Below are 14,988 nucleotides of genomic sequence, written 5' to 3'. Positions count from 1 at the left end.
TTCCCTGAGTAGTCCCTCAGTGAGGTTTAGACACTGTTCCTGGCTGTATGGACCCCAAACATAACTCTCTGGCCCATCTTAAGATTCTGAAAACTACTTAGTATGCTTTAATCCTGTGCTGTACAATGGAGTAACCATTAGTCACATGTGGCTATTTAAATTTAAATTAAGTAAAATGAAAGAAAAATTAAAATTCAGTTCTTCAGCTGCACAAACTGCATTTCAAGTGCTCAATAGCCACATGAAACTAGTGGCTACCTTATTGGACAGCTCAGATACAGAAAATTTCTATCACCACAGAAAGTTCTATTGGACAGAGCAGCTTTAATCAATTTCTTTTACTGCTTAAACTGGTTAAATGAATTCTACTGTTTGAACTAAGAACTCCAATAACTTACTATAAGGATTTAAGTCTTTATCGTAAGAGCAATGGGAAATCATCAGAGTTTTTCGTGTGTGTGTCTGTGAGTGTGTGTGACATGATCTGATCTCTATTTCCAAAAGGTCACCTCTGTTGCAACATGAAGAAGGAACTGAAGCGGGAACCACAAGCTCTAGCTCCAGTTCAGTGTGGTTTGACCATGAGAGTTCTAATTCAAATATTCACATACCAAACAAATTTTTAACATTTGCCAGGCATCATTTGGCTCTGGAGATACAGAGGTACGAAAGACATAGTTCCTGATCTCAATGAAGACCTATGCTGGTTAAGCATACAAATAAAAAACATACTTGTGCTAGGTTACACTGCGGTTAATGCAGAGTTTGAGATAGAGGGATGCGACTGCCCTCAATGTGGCTTCCCCATATGATCAGTGCTTGGGGAGTTGGAGATCACATAGCTTTGCAAGTCCAGGTTCTGGTTTCAATTTATTCAGCACACACACTAATTAAACTTAGAGGACATCGGTGAATCTGTAAAGGTGCCAATTTGATAATCTACAACCGTAACTTTAAGTTAGAAAATGTATTCCATCTTATACCAGTGACTACTTGTGCCTGTTAAAGACACCCTCATTCTTTTGTTTTTTTAATTTTATTTATTTATTTGAGAGTGAGAGCAGGAGAGCACAGAGGGAGAGGGAGAGGGAGAACCAGGCTCCCCGCTGAGCAGAGAGCTGGACGTGGGGCTCGATCTGAGGACCCTGAGATCATGACCTGAGCCGAAGGCAGATACTTAACCGACTGGCCTCCCAGGTGCCCAAGACACCCTCATCCTTGTTCAAAATATTTGAGAGGCTACATTTGAAATCAAGAGTTTGGTGAGCAGAAAATCAGATTAAAGGGCACGAGTTGAAAGGTCACGGAGTAGCTTGATGAAGCACCTGTAAACCTATGACAGTGAACCTTTCTATGAATCAGATGCTGCCAGATTCATGTCTCCAGTTTCGGTGGCAGTTAGAGGACCCTGGGGAATCTCTCACTCATAGACTTGACCCCTGACCCCCTACTTATTTTCTATGAATAAGCACTGAAAAAATCTTGTTTATTATTTGCTCCTTTGCTTTCTCATCTTCTTGCTTTCCACTTCCTTCTGTTTTCATATGCTCTCTAAGGATGGTTATAAATATGACCAGCAGAGTTCCTTATAGTTCCTTTTTACATGGTGGTAGTTATTACCACCATAGCCACATAGATTGGCTTTGGACACATCTAAAGGCTATAGCCTCAGTCAAGTTACGTCTGTTGATGGTTGGCTGATGTCTTTGGTCACATGTTTCTTTGGGAGACAGTAACTGGCTCTGAAAATTGGGGGTGGAGAGTGGGGAAGGAAGGGTTTCATTGTAGGGAAATGATAAGCCCTGAAAGATATCAAAAGTCATCATCATCTTCTTTTATTTTTATTTTTTTAAGTAGGCTCTATGCCCAGCATGGAGCCCAACGCAGGGCTCGAACTCACAACCCTGAGATCAAGATCTGAGCTGAGATCAAGAGTTATATGCTTAGGGGTGCCTAGGTTGCTCAGCCCTTAAGCATCTGCCTTCGGCTCCGGTCGTGATCCCAGGGTCTTGGGATCGAGCTCTGCATCCGGCTCCCTGCTCAGAGGGAAGCCTGCTTCTCCCTCTCCCACTCCCCCTGTTTGTATTCCCTCTCTCGCTGTCTCTCTTTCTGTCAAATAAATAAATAAATAAAATCTTAAAAAAAAGTTATATGCTTAACTGACAGGGCCACCCAGGCGCCCCAAAGGTCATCTCCTTAAAAAAAAAAAAAACCTGACACATTCCCTTACCACTCTCTCCTTCATGTACACTGGCCACACTTCTGTCATATCTTCTATAACTCTTTGCTGTTATTTGTAAATTTGTCTGCCCCTATGCTGCGCACCCTTCTACATTTAGGGGTAAAGACCTCTGGGACCCATACCTACTCTTACCGGTTTTGCATTCCCGCTTAACACAACTCCTAGAACACAACAGGAGCTCGGTGTCTACTGACTAAATGAGTAAGAGAAAGCCTCACAACTTGGCTAATGCGACCTGGGTCTCCTGTAAGAGTAAGGAAAGTAGTCTCTTTCACCATCCGAGCAGCCGGAGTGCTCTAATTTGGGTAGCAAAGGGGTGAAATTTTCTGAAATTTTCAGAAATTTCACCAACCCAGAGGATTGCCCAGGAGGTGAATTTGCTCAGGGAACCAGGAAAACTCAAAGGCCTTGGCAACTGGGCTACCCTCTCCGAGAAGAAGATGGGCGGAGGACGCTGTCCCCGCGCCGGGTACGCTCAGATGCTAGTGGAATCTACCTGTCCCTACAGAAGGTGGGGGGCCAGGGCATGTGACTCCACTGTTTCCCCGCGACAAGTCCCGCCTACCTCTTTCTCGCACCTCGTTCCTCACTTCCTTACCCGGCCGGGCTCCTGTCAACCAATCCACTCACAGAACATCGCCAGGTTGGGCGGTGGTTGGAGGACTCCCGGGATCCGTCACGCGGAGACTCCGCCCCCCTACTTCTTCCTAGCGTTCAGCGACGGAACTGAGCCGAGCGTTTGTGAGCTGCTGGGCAGGCCGTTGCGGTAGGTGAAGAGGGGTAGGGGTGCCCAGTGTTTTAGGGCCCCGATCCCATCCCGGGATACCACAGAAGGGCCTCAGGGCCTGACTCATCCCGCCCAGCCCGTCCTTGAGGGCAAAATGACCGAGGCCTGGGTCTGGACACCAGGGTTCCCGGCGCTGTTCTGGACTTCCTAGGGAGGTGTGGGGTGAGGGCCGGGGCTTTGGTGCGAGCAAGTTTTGGTTTGGTAGATTCAAACGACTTCGGGATGGGGGTGGAGATTCACTGTGGACCCTGGCATCAGTTCATCCAAGGCCGCTGTGACATACCTTCTGGGCGCTTACGTTGGCTGGGCCGTCACTACTGGGATTATTCACACTTTAGCCTGGCCAGCCTTCCTAATCCAAAAGGTCCCTCCTGGAAGAAGGTGTCAACCCATTCCGTAAGACTAGATAGTTATGAAGGCCCCTGGCAATGTGGAATTGGATAAGAACATGGATTTTGGAGTGGCACAGGTCTGGTTTCCAGTCAAGGAATCACTATGTATCAGCAAGGTACCCTTGACTAGTTACCCTTCTGATCCTCAGTTCCTTCGTCTGTAAACTGATGGAAATGTCTCTTCCAGTGTTTCTATTAAGATAAGAACTTATAAAATAAGAATAAGGTATATAGCCGAGCTTCTACATGTAATGAGCACATGGGGCTTTGCATATGGCAGAAACATTTTTATTATCCTCATGCATTTGGAACTCTGCAAGGCCTGTAGTCTGTGTCCTTTTGAAAACAGAATTTAATTGGCTTAGGACAGAGTGGTTGCATTTTGGAGATCTCTGGAGAAAAGTGCAGAATGGTTGTCTCCACTGGGAATGTCTTAGAAATGTGTGTGTGTGTGTGTGTGTGTGTGTGTGTGTGTGTTACAACATATATAACATAAATTGGCCATTTTAACCGTTTTTAGATGTGCAGTTCAGTGACACATGATTGTGCAACCATCACAATCATCCATCTCTAGAACTTCCCAAACTGAAACTCTATCCATTAAAAAGTAACTCCCATTCCTTCCTCTGCCAAACCCCTAGCAACCACCATTCTGTTTTATGACTCCATGAATTTGACTGCAGTAGGTACTTCATATAAGTGGAATCATTCAATATTTGTCCTTTTGTGTCTGGCTTATAGACATTTCATTTTTAAAAAAACTTTGTTATGAAAACGTGAGTGCAGAGCCAGCAGAGGGATCCAATTACTCTTTTGTCATTTTTATATCTGTAACAGGAATCCAATAAAAGACACTTTAAGTTTAGAGAACTTCTTAAAAGCCTGTTACCTTCCTTCATTGGATAAACAAATATCTGAGTCCCGCATACTTATCCTATATCCTTTTTTTTTAAGATTTTCTTAAATTTATTCATGAAAGACAGAGAGAGAGAGAGAGAGAGAGAGAGAGAGGCAGAGGGAGGCGCAGGCTCCCAAGGAGCAGGGAGCCTGATGCGGGACTCGATCCCAGGACCCTGGGATCATGACCTGAGCCAAAGGCAGATGCTTAACCATCTGAGCCACCCAGGCGCCCCACTTATCCTATATCCTTAAAGTCAGTCCTTACATCTCTGTTTTTCAGCTCAGATTCCAAATGAAAATGTTTGAGAGTATTGACTCTACAACCACAAGACCTGGCCCTGATCTTTGGGCTGAAATCTGTTCCTGTCTACCAAATCCTGACCAAGAAGATGGTGCCAACAATGCCTTCTCAGACTCCTTTATGGATTCTTACCCTGCGGGCACAGGCCAAAGGGAGGCCCCAGAGTTGGCTGTTCAGCCAGCTACAAAGCCTTGGGCTCCCTTGCAGGATTCAGAAGTATATTTAGCATCTCTAGGTAAGTTAGATGGCTTTTTTTCTTTTCTTTTCTTTCTTTCTTTCTTTTTTTTTTTTTTGATTCAGAAGCTGGTGGTTTTAAGAAAGCATGTTGAAGTTCTGTTTCATCACCTGATTTCTATTCTTTTTTTTTTTAAGATTTTTTATTTATTTATTTGACAGAGAGAGCGAGAGAGCACAAGAGTGGCAGGCAGAGGGAGAGGAAGAAGAAGGCTCCCTGCTGAGCAGAGAGCCTGCTGTGGGGGATGCGGGGCTTGGCTCGATCCCAGGACTGTGGGATCATGACCTGAGCCGAAGGCAGACGCTTAACCAACTGAGCCACCCAGGCGCCCCTCTATTCTTAATTACTGGTTTTTGTCCTCACCACATGTATTTGTTAGATGTAATTCTGGGGGGGGGCTGTTTCAGGTTGGTTGTTGGGAAGGAGCACCCTTTTCCTCTTTTTTTTTTTAAGATTTTATGTTTTAAGTAATCTCTACACCCAATGTGGGACTTGAACCCCAAGATCAAGAGTTGCATGCTCTCCTGACTGAGCCAGCCAGGCACCCCAGGAGCACCCTTTTCCTTGTATATCCCTTAAAACAGTCTGTTACCTCCTGCCTCTGACTGTTTCATCTGAATTCTGCTTCATTTCTTGGCATTTTGTAGATCCCTCTTGCCTACTATTGGTGGTCCATATATTCAGATAACTCAAAAGTGTCAGACATTATGCCATCTTGAAAGAAAAGATCATGACCCCAGAGCTGCACATAGATTTCTGGTGAAACTATTGTATTGAAAAACTACCATACTGGGGCACCTGGGTGGCTCAGTTGTTAAGTGTCTGCCTTGGGCTCAGGTCATGATCCCAGGGTCCTGGGATCGAGTCCCGCATCAGGCTCCCTGCTCAGCAGGGAGTGTGCTTCTCCCTCTGACCCTCCCCCTCTCGTGTGCGCTCTCTCTCTCTTTCTCTCTCATTCTCTCTCTCTCTCAAATAAATAAAATCTTAAAAAAAAAAATGAAAACAGGATTGCAAATCATAAAGTTTCAATTGGGTCTGGGCTTGATATTCACCCTCCCCCTGCAAAAGGCCATCATTTACCCATTTATTATTGTTGAAGGCAAGACTACATTAAAGCAGAAGGCAAATGGTGATCCCCTTCCTTCTGTTCTTCAGTTGTTCCACAATTACACTTAAAATGCAAAGAAGAGTAATTAAATATTTATCATAAGGAAGCCATGTGGACCACTCTCATTGGGATTACAAGATGTTTGTTTTTATTAGGTTCCAACATCCAGGCCACAAGTTGAGTAACTTTAAAAAATGTTGGGAGATTGCTTTTCTTTAATCAAGAATTTAATCACAGATAGGTATCTTAAAGGTCTCTTATTATTGAGTTCTCATCAAGTCAGTTTTAGTGTCTAATGAACCATTGGCTCTTTCATCATTTTCTCTAATTCTTTCTCATGAGATTTGGACACCACTTCATGTCACTGTAGCAGAAAGAAAAACCATTTACTCCTCAGAGAGACTATTTTCAAGGAGTTGACACATGTCAAACCAGGGAAGACAAGTAATGCCTTCGAGAGATACCTGCTGGCTTCTGTAATTTCAAAGAAAACGTGCCGTTGACTTATTTATGAGCCTATGGCTTTTTTCCTTTCTGGGGTTAAACATGTATTTGATACAATACAGAATTAAGACATGGTGAAGGAAAAAGAAAAATGTACATTTCTCTTTACCTGTCCTTAAAAAGAATGGGCTCTTGGGCACCTGGTTGGCTCAGTCGTTTAAGCATCTGCCTTCGGCTCAGGTCATGATCCCAGAGTCCTGGGATCGAGTCCCACATGGGGCTCTCTGCTCAGCAAGGAGTCTGCTTCTCCCTCTCCCTCTCTCTCAAATAAATAAAATCTTTAAAAAAAATGGACTCTTTTGCAGGGAGTGTGGATGTACTCATTAGTGAGAGAATTTTTAAGTTGTCACCTTGGCATTTTATTTTATTTTTTTAAAAATATTTATTCATTTGAGAGAGAGAGAGACAGAGAGAGCACAAATAAGGGGAGAGGCAGAGGGAGAGGGAGAAGCAGACTCCCTGCTGACCTGCGAGCCTGACTTGGGGTTCAATCCCAGGACCTAGAGATACGACCTGAGTTGAAAGCAGACGTTTAACCATCTGACCCACCCAGATGCCCCTGTCACCTTGCATTTTAGATTTAGTTTCATTTCATACTCACTTTCCTTGTTAAGTTGCTTCTCCTCTTCTCTTTAGAAAAGAAGCTAAGAAGAATCAAAGGTTTAAATCAGGAAGTGACTTCCAAGGACATGCTTCGAACCTTGGCCCAAGCCAAGAAGGAGTGCTGGGATCGGTTCCTCCAGGAGAAGTTAGCATCAGAGTTCTTTGTGGATGGACTTGATTCTGATGAGAGGTAATTGGTTCTCAGTCCAGTTCTAGGTGACAGTATTTCACTGGAAGCATCTCTCTTTCTCTAAAGAATTCAGGGAGAGTGACATTTGAGTCCAGATATTGGTTGATATCAACATCAAGTTTCTGAGCTCTGTTTGCTCTTGGTCCAGTAGCAGATGTTGATAATTATTATTTTTGCAAAAAAGCAAATAACCTACATCTTGATCACAGATTGAACAGAATTAATGAGAAAGCACTGTCTTCATTTCTAAGTATACAGTGCGCTTGAGAAAGTAGTAGCCAATCAGCAACTGGGACCGTGTCTTACCTGTGACTCGCCATTGCCTTAGAGAGTTCCTGTCATATTGTAGGCATTCAAATTTGTATAGACTGAATGAATTTCTTTTTTTTTAAATTTTTTAAAAAATATTTTATTTATTTATTTGACAGAGAGGGACACAGCGAGAGAGGGAACACAAGCAGGGAACACAAGCAGGGGGAGCGGGAGAGGGAGAAGCAGGCTTCCCGCGGAGCAGGGAGCCCGATGTGGGGCTCGATCCCAGGACCCTGGGATCACGACCTGAGCCAAAGGCAGACGCTTAACGACTGAGCCACCCAGGCGCCCCTGAATGAATGAATTTCTTAAGCATCTACTGTGTGAAGGCACTGCCCATGATGTTATGGGGCTGAGGGCGCTGGGGTGGAGGGGAGATGTTAGGAAATTTTAGGATCCCCCCTCTTTTTGGTCCCCACAACTATTTGGGGAGAAATGACAAATATATATAAAGACATACCTAACAAAATAAGGCAGCATAAGGAAAGAGCCAGGTGAGTGGAAGTGACAGAACATGCTTTGGGAGTTGAAAGACCCTTGAGTTCCCTGTGGGCTCTGGTGTTTGTGCCAGAGAAGAAGGCAGGACTCGAACAGTATCTGCAGGTGGGCCGGACGCAGAGAGGAGGATATTCTGCTGCAAAGAGCGGAATGGTGCTCGACACCCGTCACCCGGGAAAGAGGCTCTGCCACTTCCCGGTTGTATGTTCTTGAGGACGTAACCTCGGTGTGCCCCAGTTTCCTGCTCTGTAAAGCAGGAATAGTAGCTCTTCCCTCACCTGGTTGTTTTCAGGGTTAAAGGAGTTACTATGTGTCAAGTGCTTAGAACAGACCTGGCACCTGGTAAGCACTAGGTAAGTGTTAGCTATGAGTGTTAGTCCTAACAGAATTTTAAAGTTCAGTAAGAAATTATCCAAAATAAAGTAAAAGCCTGAATTTTAATAATAGGTCTTAGGGAAACATCACCTAAGTTTGCAACATATTATTAACATTGATTTTAAGAGTCCCATGATGTCAGATGAAGATATGGTTGCTGAAATCAGGGACAGTAGGTGAATAAAACTTGATAGTTATGTTTTACTTTTCAATATGCAAAGCATTTTCACTTATGTTATCTTAAATATTGCATCAGCATGCCCCCAGATTCTTCAGAAATCAGTGTGGCATCTAAAGTCAGGGCAACTACCTATCTTCCGAGAGTTCAGAAAATAATACACATTTTGCTCTTTTCTGTCTCTAAAGACTCAACCCAGTTGAGCCTTAAACTGCCCCAAACACAAGAGACTTGAAGATGCACACGTTCCCAACCCACCAATAATTTGGTATTCTATTCTCTCTCCCCTTGAATGTTTGCCTCCTTTCCAATTCTGGGAAGAAAAGACAAAATTTGCTCCTGCATAATGCTCAAGTAGGAATTCTTTTTCTTTTAAAGTCGAATCAGCACCAAGGCCCGAGTTAATGTTTCTGTGTGTTTCTCCATACCTACAATGATGTGATGTTCCCTTTTCTACAGAAGCAACTGAGACAATTCTATGAAGAGTGTGGTAGATGAATATGAAATGCTCCTGGAGTACCGTAGGCCCCTGAGCTGTGGACACCTGTTCCCCTGAGCTGCCATCTGTGGGAACGCTTCTTTCTATCAGTGTTAGAACATGCGCCCCAGAAACAGTAGATAGGCATTTATTTGTAGACTTCAAAGTTTCTGTTTTAAACAGAGGCCATCTTGTAGTGGAATTGTGTGGTTCTTAAGGTATGTGAAGGCCAGGTAGGTGACCCTCCTCATGGCATGCCTTTGGCGGAGGAGTAATAGGCTGAGAAATCCTACTGTCTACCACACTATTCCCCCATTTTAGGTGTCTAAAATCTGCTGGTTATGTCTTGACTTCTTGGCTTAAGAGTTTGGGCTATTGAAGAGCATAGAATAAGGCTTACGGTATTGTCATCATTTATAGTTTACTATGAATAGCTCATAAGCGTTAGAGTGGAGGGTCTTGGGTACTTAAGGAAGGTGGGAGGGGGCACTTCCCCTCCCCACCCCCCTGGAACAGATCCAAACCCAAAAAGAGCCCTCTGGCACTGTGGCTATTTCTTTGTGGGAGAAATTTGCTGTGCAGATGTTTCCATCTTGGGGACTTGCTATAGGATGAAGTAAACAAACAAACAAAAAAGCCCCACAAAAATGGTGCTTAGTGTAACTAAGTGCTGTAAGTATAATCGAGTCTCAGACTGCCTCAGGTATAGGAGATTTCAAGATGCTCACTAATAATTTGGTGTTTATTTGAATGTTTCTCCCTTGGACAATTTCCTCTCTGGTTTTGAGGGAAAAAAAAAGACAAGACTGAGGCATAAGCTCTTCAGCTACTCTCGCCAAGCCTTTAGAGGCTGTGCATCGAAGGGGGCCTGGTGCTGGTTATAGCCAAAGTGCCCACTAGGGGGTAAATTATGCCGCTGAGTTGCCAGGATGCACAGCTGTCAGAGGACTATCGTCATTCTCCCCGTTAGCAGTGAAAAACAATTGTAGGAAGAAATTGGTGGTGGGCGGGAAGGCAGCATTTGAGTAACTGAGATAATCATTAAGTAATTAATCAGCTGGGTCTGATGCAGCCACCCTTTTCTCCTGCTCTCTCCTAGCACCTTGGAACATTTCAAGAGGTGGCTCCAGCCAGATAAAGTAGCCATCAGTACAGAGGAGGTCCAGTATCTGATTCCTCCAGAGTCCCAGGTTGAGAAGCCAGCAGCCGGGGACAAGCCAGCAGCAGCGGAACAATAAATTACACACACACACACACACACACACGCTGAGCAGCTGTCTTGGATCCAGAGGGAACAGCGGAGAGCTCGGCGGAGCAGCAAGGAGAAATCCAGGGAGGCGGGGGAAGCCCACCCTCCCACTCAACAAAGCAAACAGCTGTGGCCCCCGAGGACTTGCTTGGGGCTGGCGTGTGTGACTGTCTTGGATAAAGTGACCCAGTGCATGCTGGATCAAGATACTGCTTTCCTCTGTGTCTCACAGCTTGCCTGAACTCTGTTGCAGCAGGGGAGAAGTCCACTAAGAATCTAGTGAAGCAGCAAGTATGAGAGTATTTGGAGAAACTGATACCCTTGGGTTTAATATATAAGCTAAGTGAGCCATATTTTTTCTTGCCTCTTCTGGGTGTTCCTGCCTGCGCTCCCAGCATTCCCTTGGTTAACTGTCAGGGGTGAGTGGGGTCGAGGAGAATCAAGTTGGCCTCCTTGGATCCACAGCCCATGTGGGGCTTCTCTAAGTTTGTAATAAATTTAGGGACATGAGGAAAAGAGGCCATGCTTTTCCTTTGTCTGGTTCGTTCCTTGTGGAGAAAGTGGATCAAAGTATGAAAACTTGGGTGTTTGTGTGTAGATGTGTATTTTTTATTTCATGCATGGTTTCTCCCCTAACTTCCTCTTGCCCTTAAAATGGGCCAGCCTTCAAACTAGACTTGTAAATATGGTGTCGGTATTTGACACCACCCCTGAATAGTTCCAAGCTCGCCTGTGGCAGCTTTCCTGGTCCTTCTTGTTCAGTCTGTGTTGTCCCTATAAAACTTTTCGCATCAGAAGAGCTTTGTGTGTGGTGCCATTGACCCGCGCCCCCCCCATCCGCCCCGCACAGAGATGCTCCCAGGCGGTGGGGAGGTAAAGACAAGTGCGTGACAACGCAGGACAGTTGATAACCTTTGCCAGCCTTCTATTTGTAACATGTACCCTCTGACAAGCCAGACCTCAGTGCTCTGAGGGTAGGCGCCATGGAGCTTCTTCCTGGGTAATAGGTTTCAAGTCCCTAATGACAAGCAAGGTGACCCTAAAAATCTGCAGAGAACATATGCTCCCATCTAAATCAAGTATTTGCCTTGTCTGAAAGAATGGGAATCAACCAGGTAGTTCCATATACTTGCTGAATCATACAAATTTGGGGAGGGGGGGAACTTCCAGGCATATTTTCCTTTTATAAAATTGATTAATGGTCTTAGCTTTATTCCTCGTGCTTTGTAATAGTAGGATACCTTTGACATAGAGAGTGACCCTCTGTGTTCCCCGGACACTTTGAGGAAGCCAGACACTGGCAGTCATTTGGCCCTGGGCTGAGCTTGCAGGTTGCCATCCCCGCCTGGGGTTCAGGTGCTAGACCGCACTCTTCCTACAGGGCCATCTGATGGCTTTCAGGTGGATGGATAGATTTTTTTTTTAAAGACTGAGTTTTCTTCTCCCTGCATGATAAACAAAAATTATTCTTCCTCAGTAACAATTTAAGAAAAAAAGTGGTAAGGTCCCAAAACACTCTGCTAAAGAGCAGTTAGAGAATCTAACTGTCCAATCTCTAATTGGACAGTTAGAGAATCTATCCATACCAGAAGATAGTGTTTCTGTAATTCAGGCGAGATTCTAGCTTTGCCTTTTCCCTACCTCCCATTTTCTACCTAAGAAACAGAAATTTTAGTGTGAGAAGGTGGTGAATTGCATTAGAGGAACCGAAAAGGAACTTTTGGACTGGAAGGCTTTTAGCTCCTCGTGAAAACCTGGGTGAGGTATGGGATGAAGGTCCCAGATCTTCAGCTACCTACTCACTTAACTCTTTAGTAGAGGCAGATGGCCACAGAAGGGAATCCAGTGAGTTGCAACTTTGATTTCTGATTGGTTTAGAGGTAACAACCTAAGTAATGGCTCTTTTTTTTTTTTTTTTTTTTTTGGAGTAGGCTCCATCCCCAGCATGGGGGGGCTTGAATTCATGGCGCTGAGATCAAGACCTGAGCTGAAGTCAAGAATTGGATGCTTAACTGACTGAGCCACCTAGGTTCCCCAGTGATGGCTCTCAAAAAAAGTGAAGCACCATTTACTAAAAACAAATTTGATATTAGCTCCCAAAGCTACCTTATTAATATAGACTTGACTTAGCTATTGAAATGGTATTAATTTGAATCCAAGAGTCTTGGGTGCTATCTTTGTCTGTCTTGTGGCTTACTGTGTGATCACAAGTCAAATGATCTCTTCGTGTTCTATTTCCCTTTTAGAAATTTAACCATAGGAAAAATTGTATTGGCCAGAAATGCTGATTTGTTTCTTTTGACCCTGGAAATTCCCAAGGAACTCCAGTTAGCACTTCCTCAAATCAGTAAAATTTGAGTTGAGAGGGCTTTTCTTATTACCCCAAGTGAAACAGAAAGAGCAAATGGAGCAATATTTAATGCTAACTCTTAGAGCCAAGTGAGGACAATTACCAATAGGGCAAAGCAGAAATGACTTGGCATACCCAAAGAAGGGTGGATTAGAGCCAGGGAGATAAGCTAAGTGACTGGTGACCCCCACTGTTCTCTCCTCGCATATGGCGCTCATCACCCAGCGCTTGGTAAGATCAGTGCTGGAATGGCACAGGCTTGCGTCCAGTCCTGTTCCAGAAATAGGCTCTGGATGTAGGCACGGAAAGTAAACAAACATCCCACCAGCTGTTGCCGAGCTGTGTCCCTCCCAGGCAGGCCTGCCCACCAGGACTATTGCTGGAAGAGGGAGAATGCCCTGGAGCCACTCCCTGGCCCTGCGTTGCAGTGATTCCCCAAGGTTGAGAAAAGCTCCAGCCACATGAAACAGGCAATATTTTCCTGAAAATTCCAAGCCACCCCAGCCAGCTTTGGTCCTGCTTGAGTTATAAGATTCAAGACAGGACACTGCCATAGCACTCTTAGGTTTGTGAGAGAGCTGTTTACTTGAACGCGGAAATGGGTTTAAGGCACAGATTCATTCACCTAGCCAATATTTGTTTGAGCCCCTGCACTGTGCATGGTGGTGAATAAAGCAAAACCACATCTTCCCATGTGGAATGATGGAGAGATATGGTCTAGCTAATTAGTGCTGTAATCGCTAGCGCTGCAGAGTCAAGGCATTTAGCAGAGGGTGCTTTAGAGGATATGGGAAGGAGTTCTGAGAGCCCTAGGCCAGTCAGGGTAGGAGGTAGGAGAGAGGTTGTGTTAAGGAAGCTGAGTCCAGAAAAAATGAGTAGCAGTCAGATCGTGAGAATGGAGGGAGAGGAACATGGGGGCATAGCAAAGTCCCAGAAGAGGAAAACAGCATGTACATAGGCCTAAAGGCAGAAGAAAGTTTGGAGACTGTAAAGTTGTTTAATGTAGTTGGAGCATAAAGGACAAAGGAGGAAGCCTCGAAAGGTGAGGTTGGAAATTAATAAACAAGGCCAGGTGTGAAGGGCTTTGTGAGCCATGTTAAGGAGCTTGGATTTTATTGTGGGAGCAAGAAAGAGCTAATGGGTCAACTTTTTTTTTAAGGATTTTATTTATTTATTTATTTATTTGAGGGGTCGGGGGGGGGGGGAACAGAGGGAGGGAACAGCTCAGAGCCCGATGTGGGGCTCGATCCCATGACCCTGAGATCATGACCTGAGCCAAAATCAAGAGTGGGATGCTTAACTGACTGAGCCACCCAGGCACCCCACTAATAGGTCATTTTAAGAGGGGCAGTGACAGGATCAGATTTGCATCTAAAAGATGGTTAGGGCTTCCATGGATACCACATGATTAAATTGATTAGGGTAGCACAGATTCACACTTGGCAATGATATGTCCAAATGAATAATGCAATTAGGTGGCTTGTGGTTTTCCCTTATTTATATTTTCTAGCTTAATTTCTTTGGAGTTATTGTTTCACTATTACAGAACAAATAGAATCATGTTTGGCAGATTGCAAAGATGGACATGTGAATATATCTCATCCCACCCTTTCATCCTACAGTATGATGGGGACACTCCTATATTGGGATTTTGGGTCAGTACTCCCTCCCCTTGAACCTGGGTAGACCTATGTAACTGCCTTGCTAATAGAGTACAGCACCAATGGTGTGACTTCTGAGGCAAGATCATAAAAACATTCCACCCGATCCCCCCACCCCCCTAAACATGTCCCTTGGTAGTTCTGAGCCAACATGTGAGATGTCTGGCTACCTTGAAGCCACCATACTATAGAAGCGCCACAGGGAGACAGAGGTGCTTCCAGCAGTTTAGCCCCCAGCTGTGTGAGGCTTCCCACCCCAGGCATTAGACCTATCAGAGATTCAAATGATTTCAGGCCCCAGCCGTCAAGCCACCCCAGCTGACACCACGTGGAACAGAGACAAGCTATCCCTGCAAAGCCCTGCAGATTTATGAACAAAATAAATGTCTTGGCTTAAGCCACTGAGTTTTGGACTCGTTTGTTACTCAATAGGTAACTGGCACACCATGACCTGGGTTTCAGATTTTATGGAGATAACTTCAAGTTATTTTATTTTTCAGTCCCTTCTGGTTTGTAATGGTTACAGAACTTTAATACTTATACTGGGTACAGTATGGAGAGGAGCAAAATTGGAGGCAGGGACCAGCTGTGCGGTGGTTGCCGTTGCCTAAGAAAGAGAGGACAG

At 44.6% G+C, this 14,988-nt stretch overlaps 2 protein-coding genes across 4 annotated transcripts in view; one reads left to right on the top strand and one right to left on the bottom strand.

Moving 5' to 3' along the window:
• The window catches only part of IVD (isovaleryl-CoA dehydrogenase), a 192,643-nt gene that overhangs the window by 51,179 nt on the left and 126,476 nt on the right, over nucleotides 1–14,988 (bottom strand). The window lies entirely within an intron of this gene.
• Nucleotides 2,868–14,768, top strand: CCDC32 (coiled-coil domain containing 32). 3 transcript variants are annotated; one of them, XM_025884359.2, is made up of 4 exons: nucleotides 2,868–3,008; nucleotides 4,607–4,857; nucleotides 7,106–7,262; nucleotides 10,203–14,768. In XM_025884359.2, exons 2-4 carry the CDS (start codon nucleotides 4,614–4,616, stop codon nucleotides 10,339–10,341), a joined length of 540 nt encoding a protein of 179 aa, XP_025740144.1. In that variant the 5' UTR covers nucleotides 2,868–3,008; nucleotides 4,607–4,613; the 3' UTR covers nucleotides 10,342–14,768. The 3 variants fall into 3 exon arrangements, with proteins under 3 accessions (XP_025740144.1, XP_025740143.1, XP_073732905.1); XM_025884358.2 differs by having other exon boundaries at nucleotides 2,909–3,008; nucleotides 4,602–4,857; XM_073876804.1 differs by lacking the exon at nucleotides 10,203–14,768 and having other exon boundaries at nucleotides 2,909–3,008; nucleotides 4,602–4,857; nucleotides 7,106–7,266.

This window comes from Callorhinus ursinus, unplaced genomic scaffold (assembly GCF_003265705.2).
Source record: "Callorhinus ursinus isolate GAN/ISIS: 27379988/994484 unplaced genomic scaffold, GSC_fseal_2.0 scaffold25, whole genome shotgun sequence".
NCBI lineage: Eukaryota > Metazoa > Chordata > Mammalia > Carnivora > Otariidae > Callorhinus > Callorhinus ursinus.
This window is presented reverse-complemented; position numbering and strand designations above follow the sequence as displayed.

Coding starts and splice junctions, on each gene's coding strand:
- CCDC32 (XM_025884359.2), top strand. CDS start 4,614: ATGAAAATGTTTGAGAGTATTGACTCTACAACCACAAGACCTGGCCCT. Junction 4,858..7,105: donor AGTATATTTAGCATCTCTAG/GTAAGTTAGATG, acceptor TCTTCTCTTTAG/AAAAGAAGCTAAGAAGAATC. Junction 7,263..10,202: donor GGACTTGATTCTGATGAGAG/GTAATTGGTTCT, acceptor GCTCTCTCCTAG/CACCTTGGAACATTTCAAGA.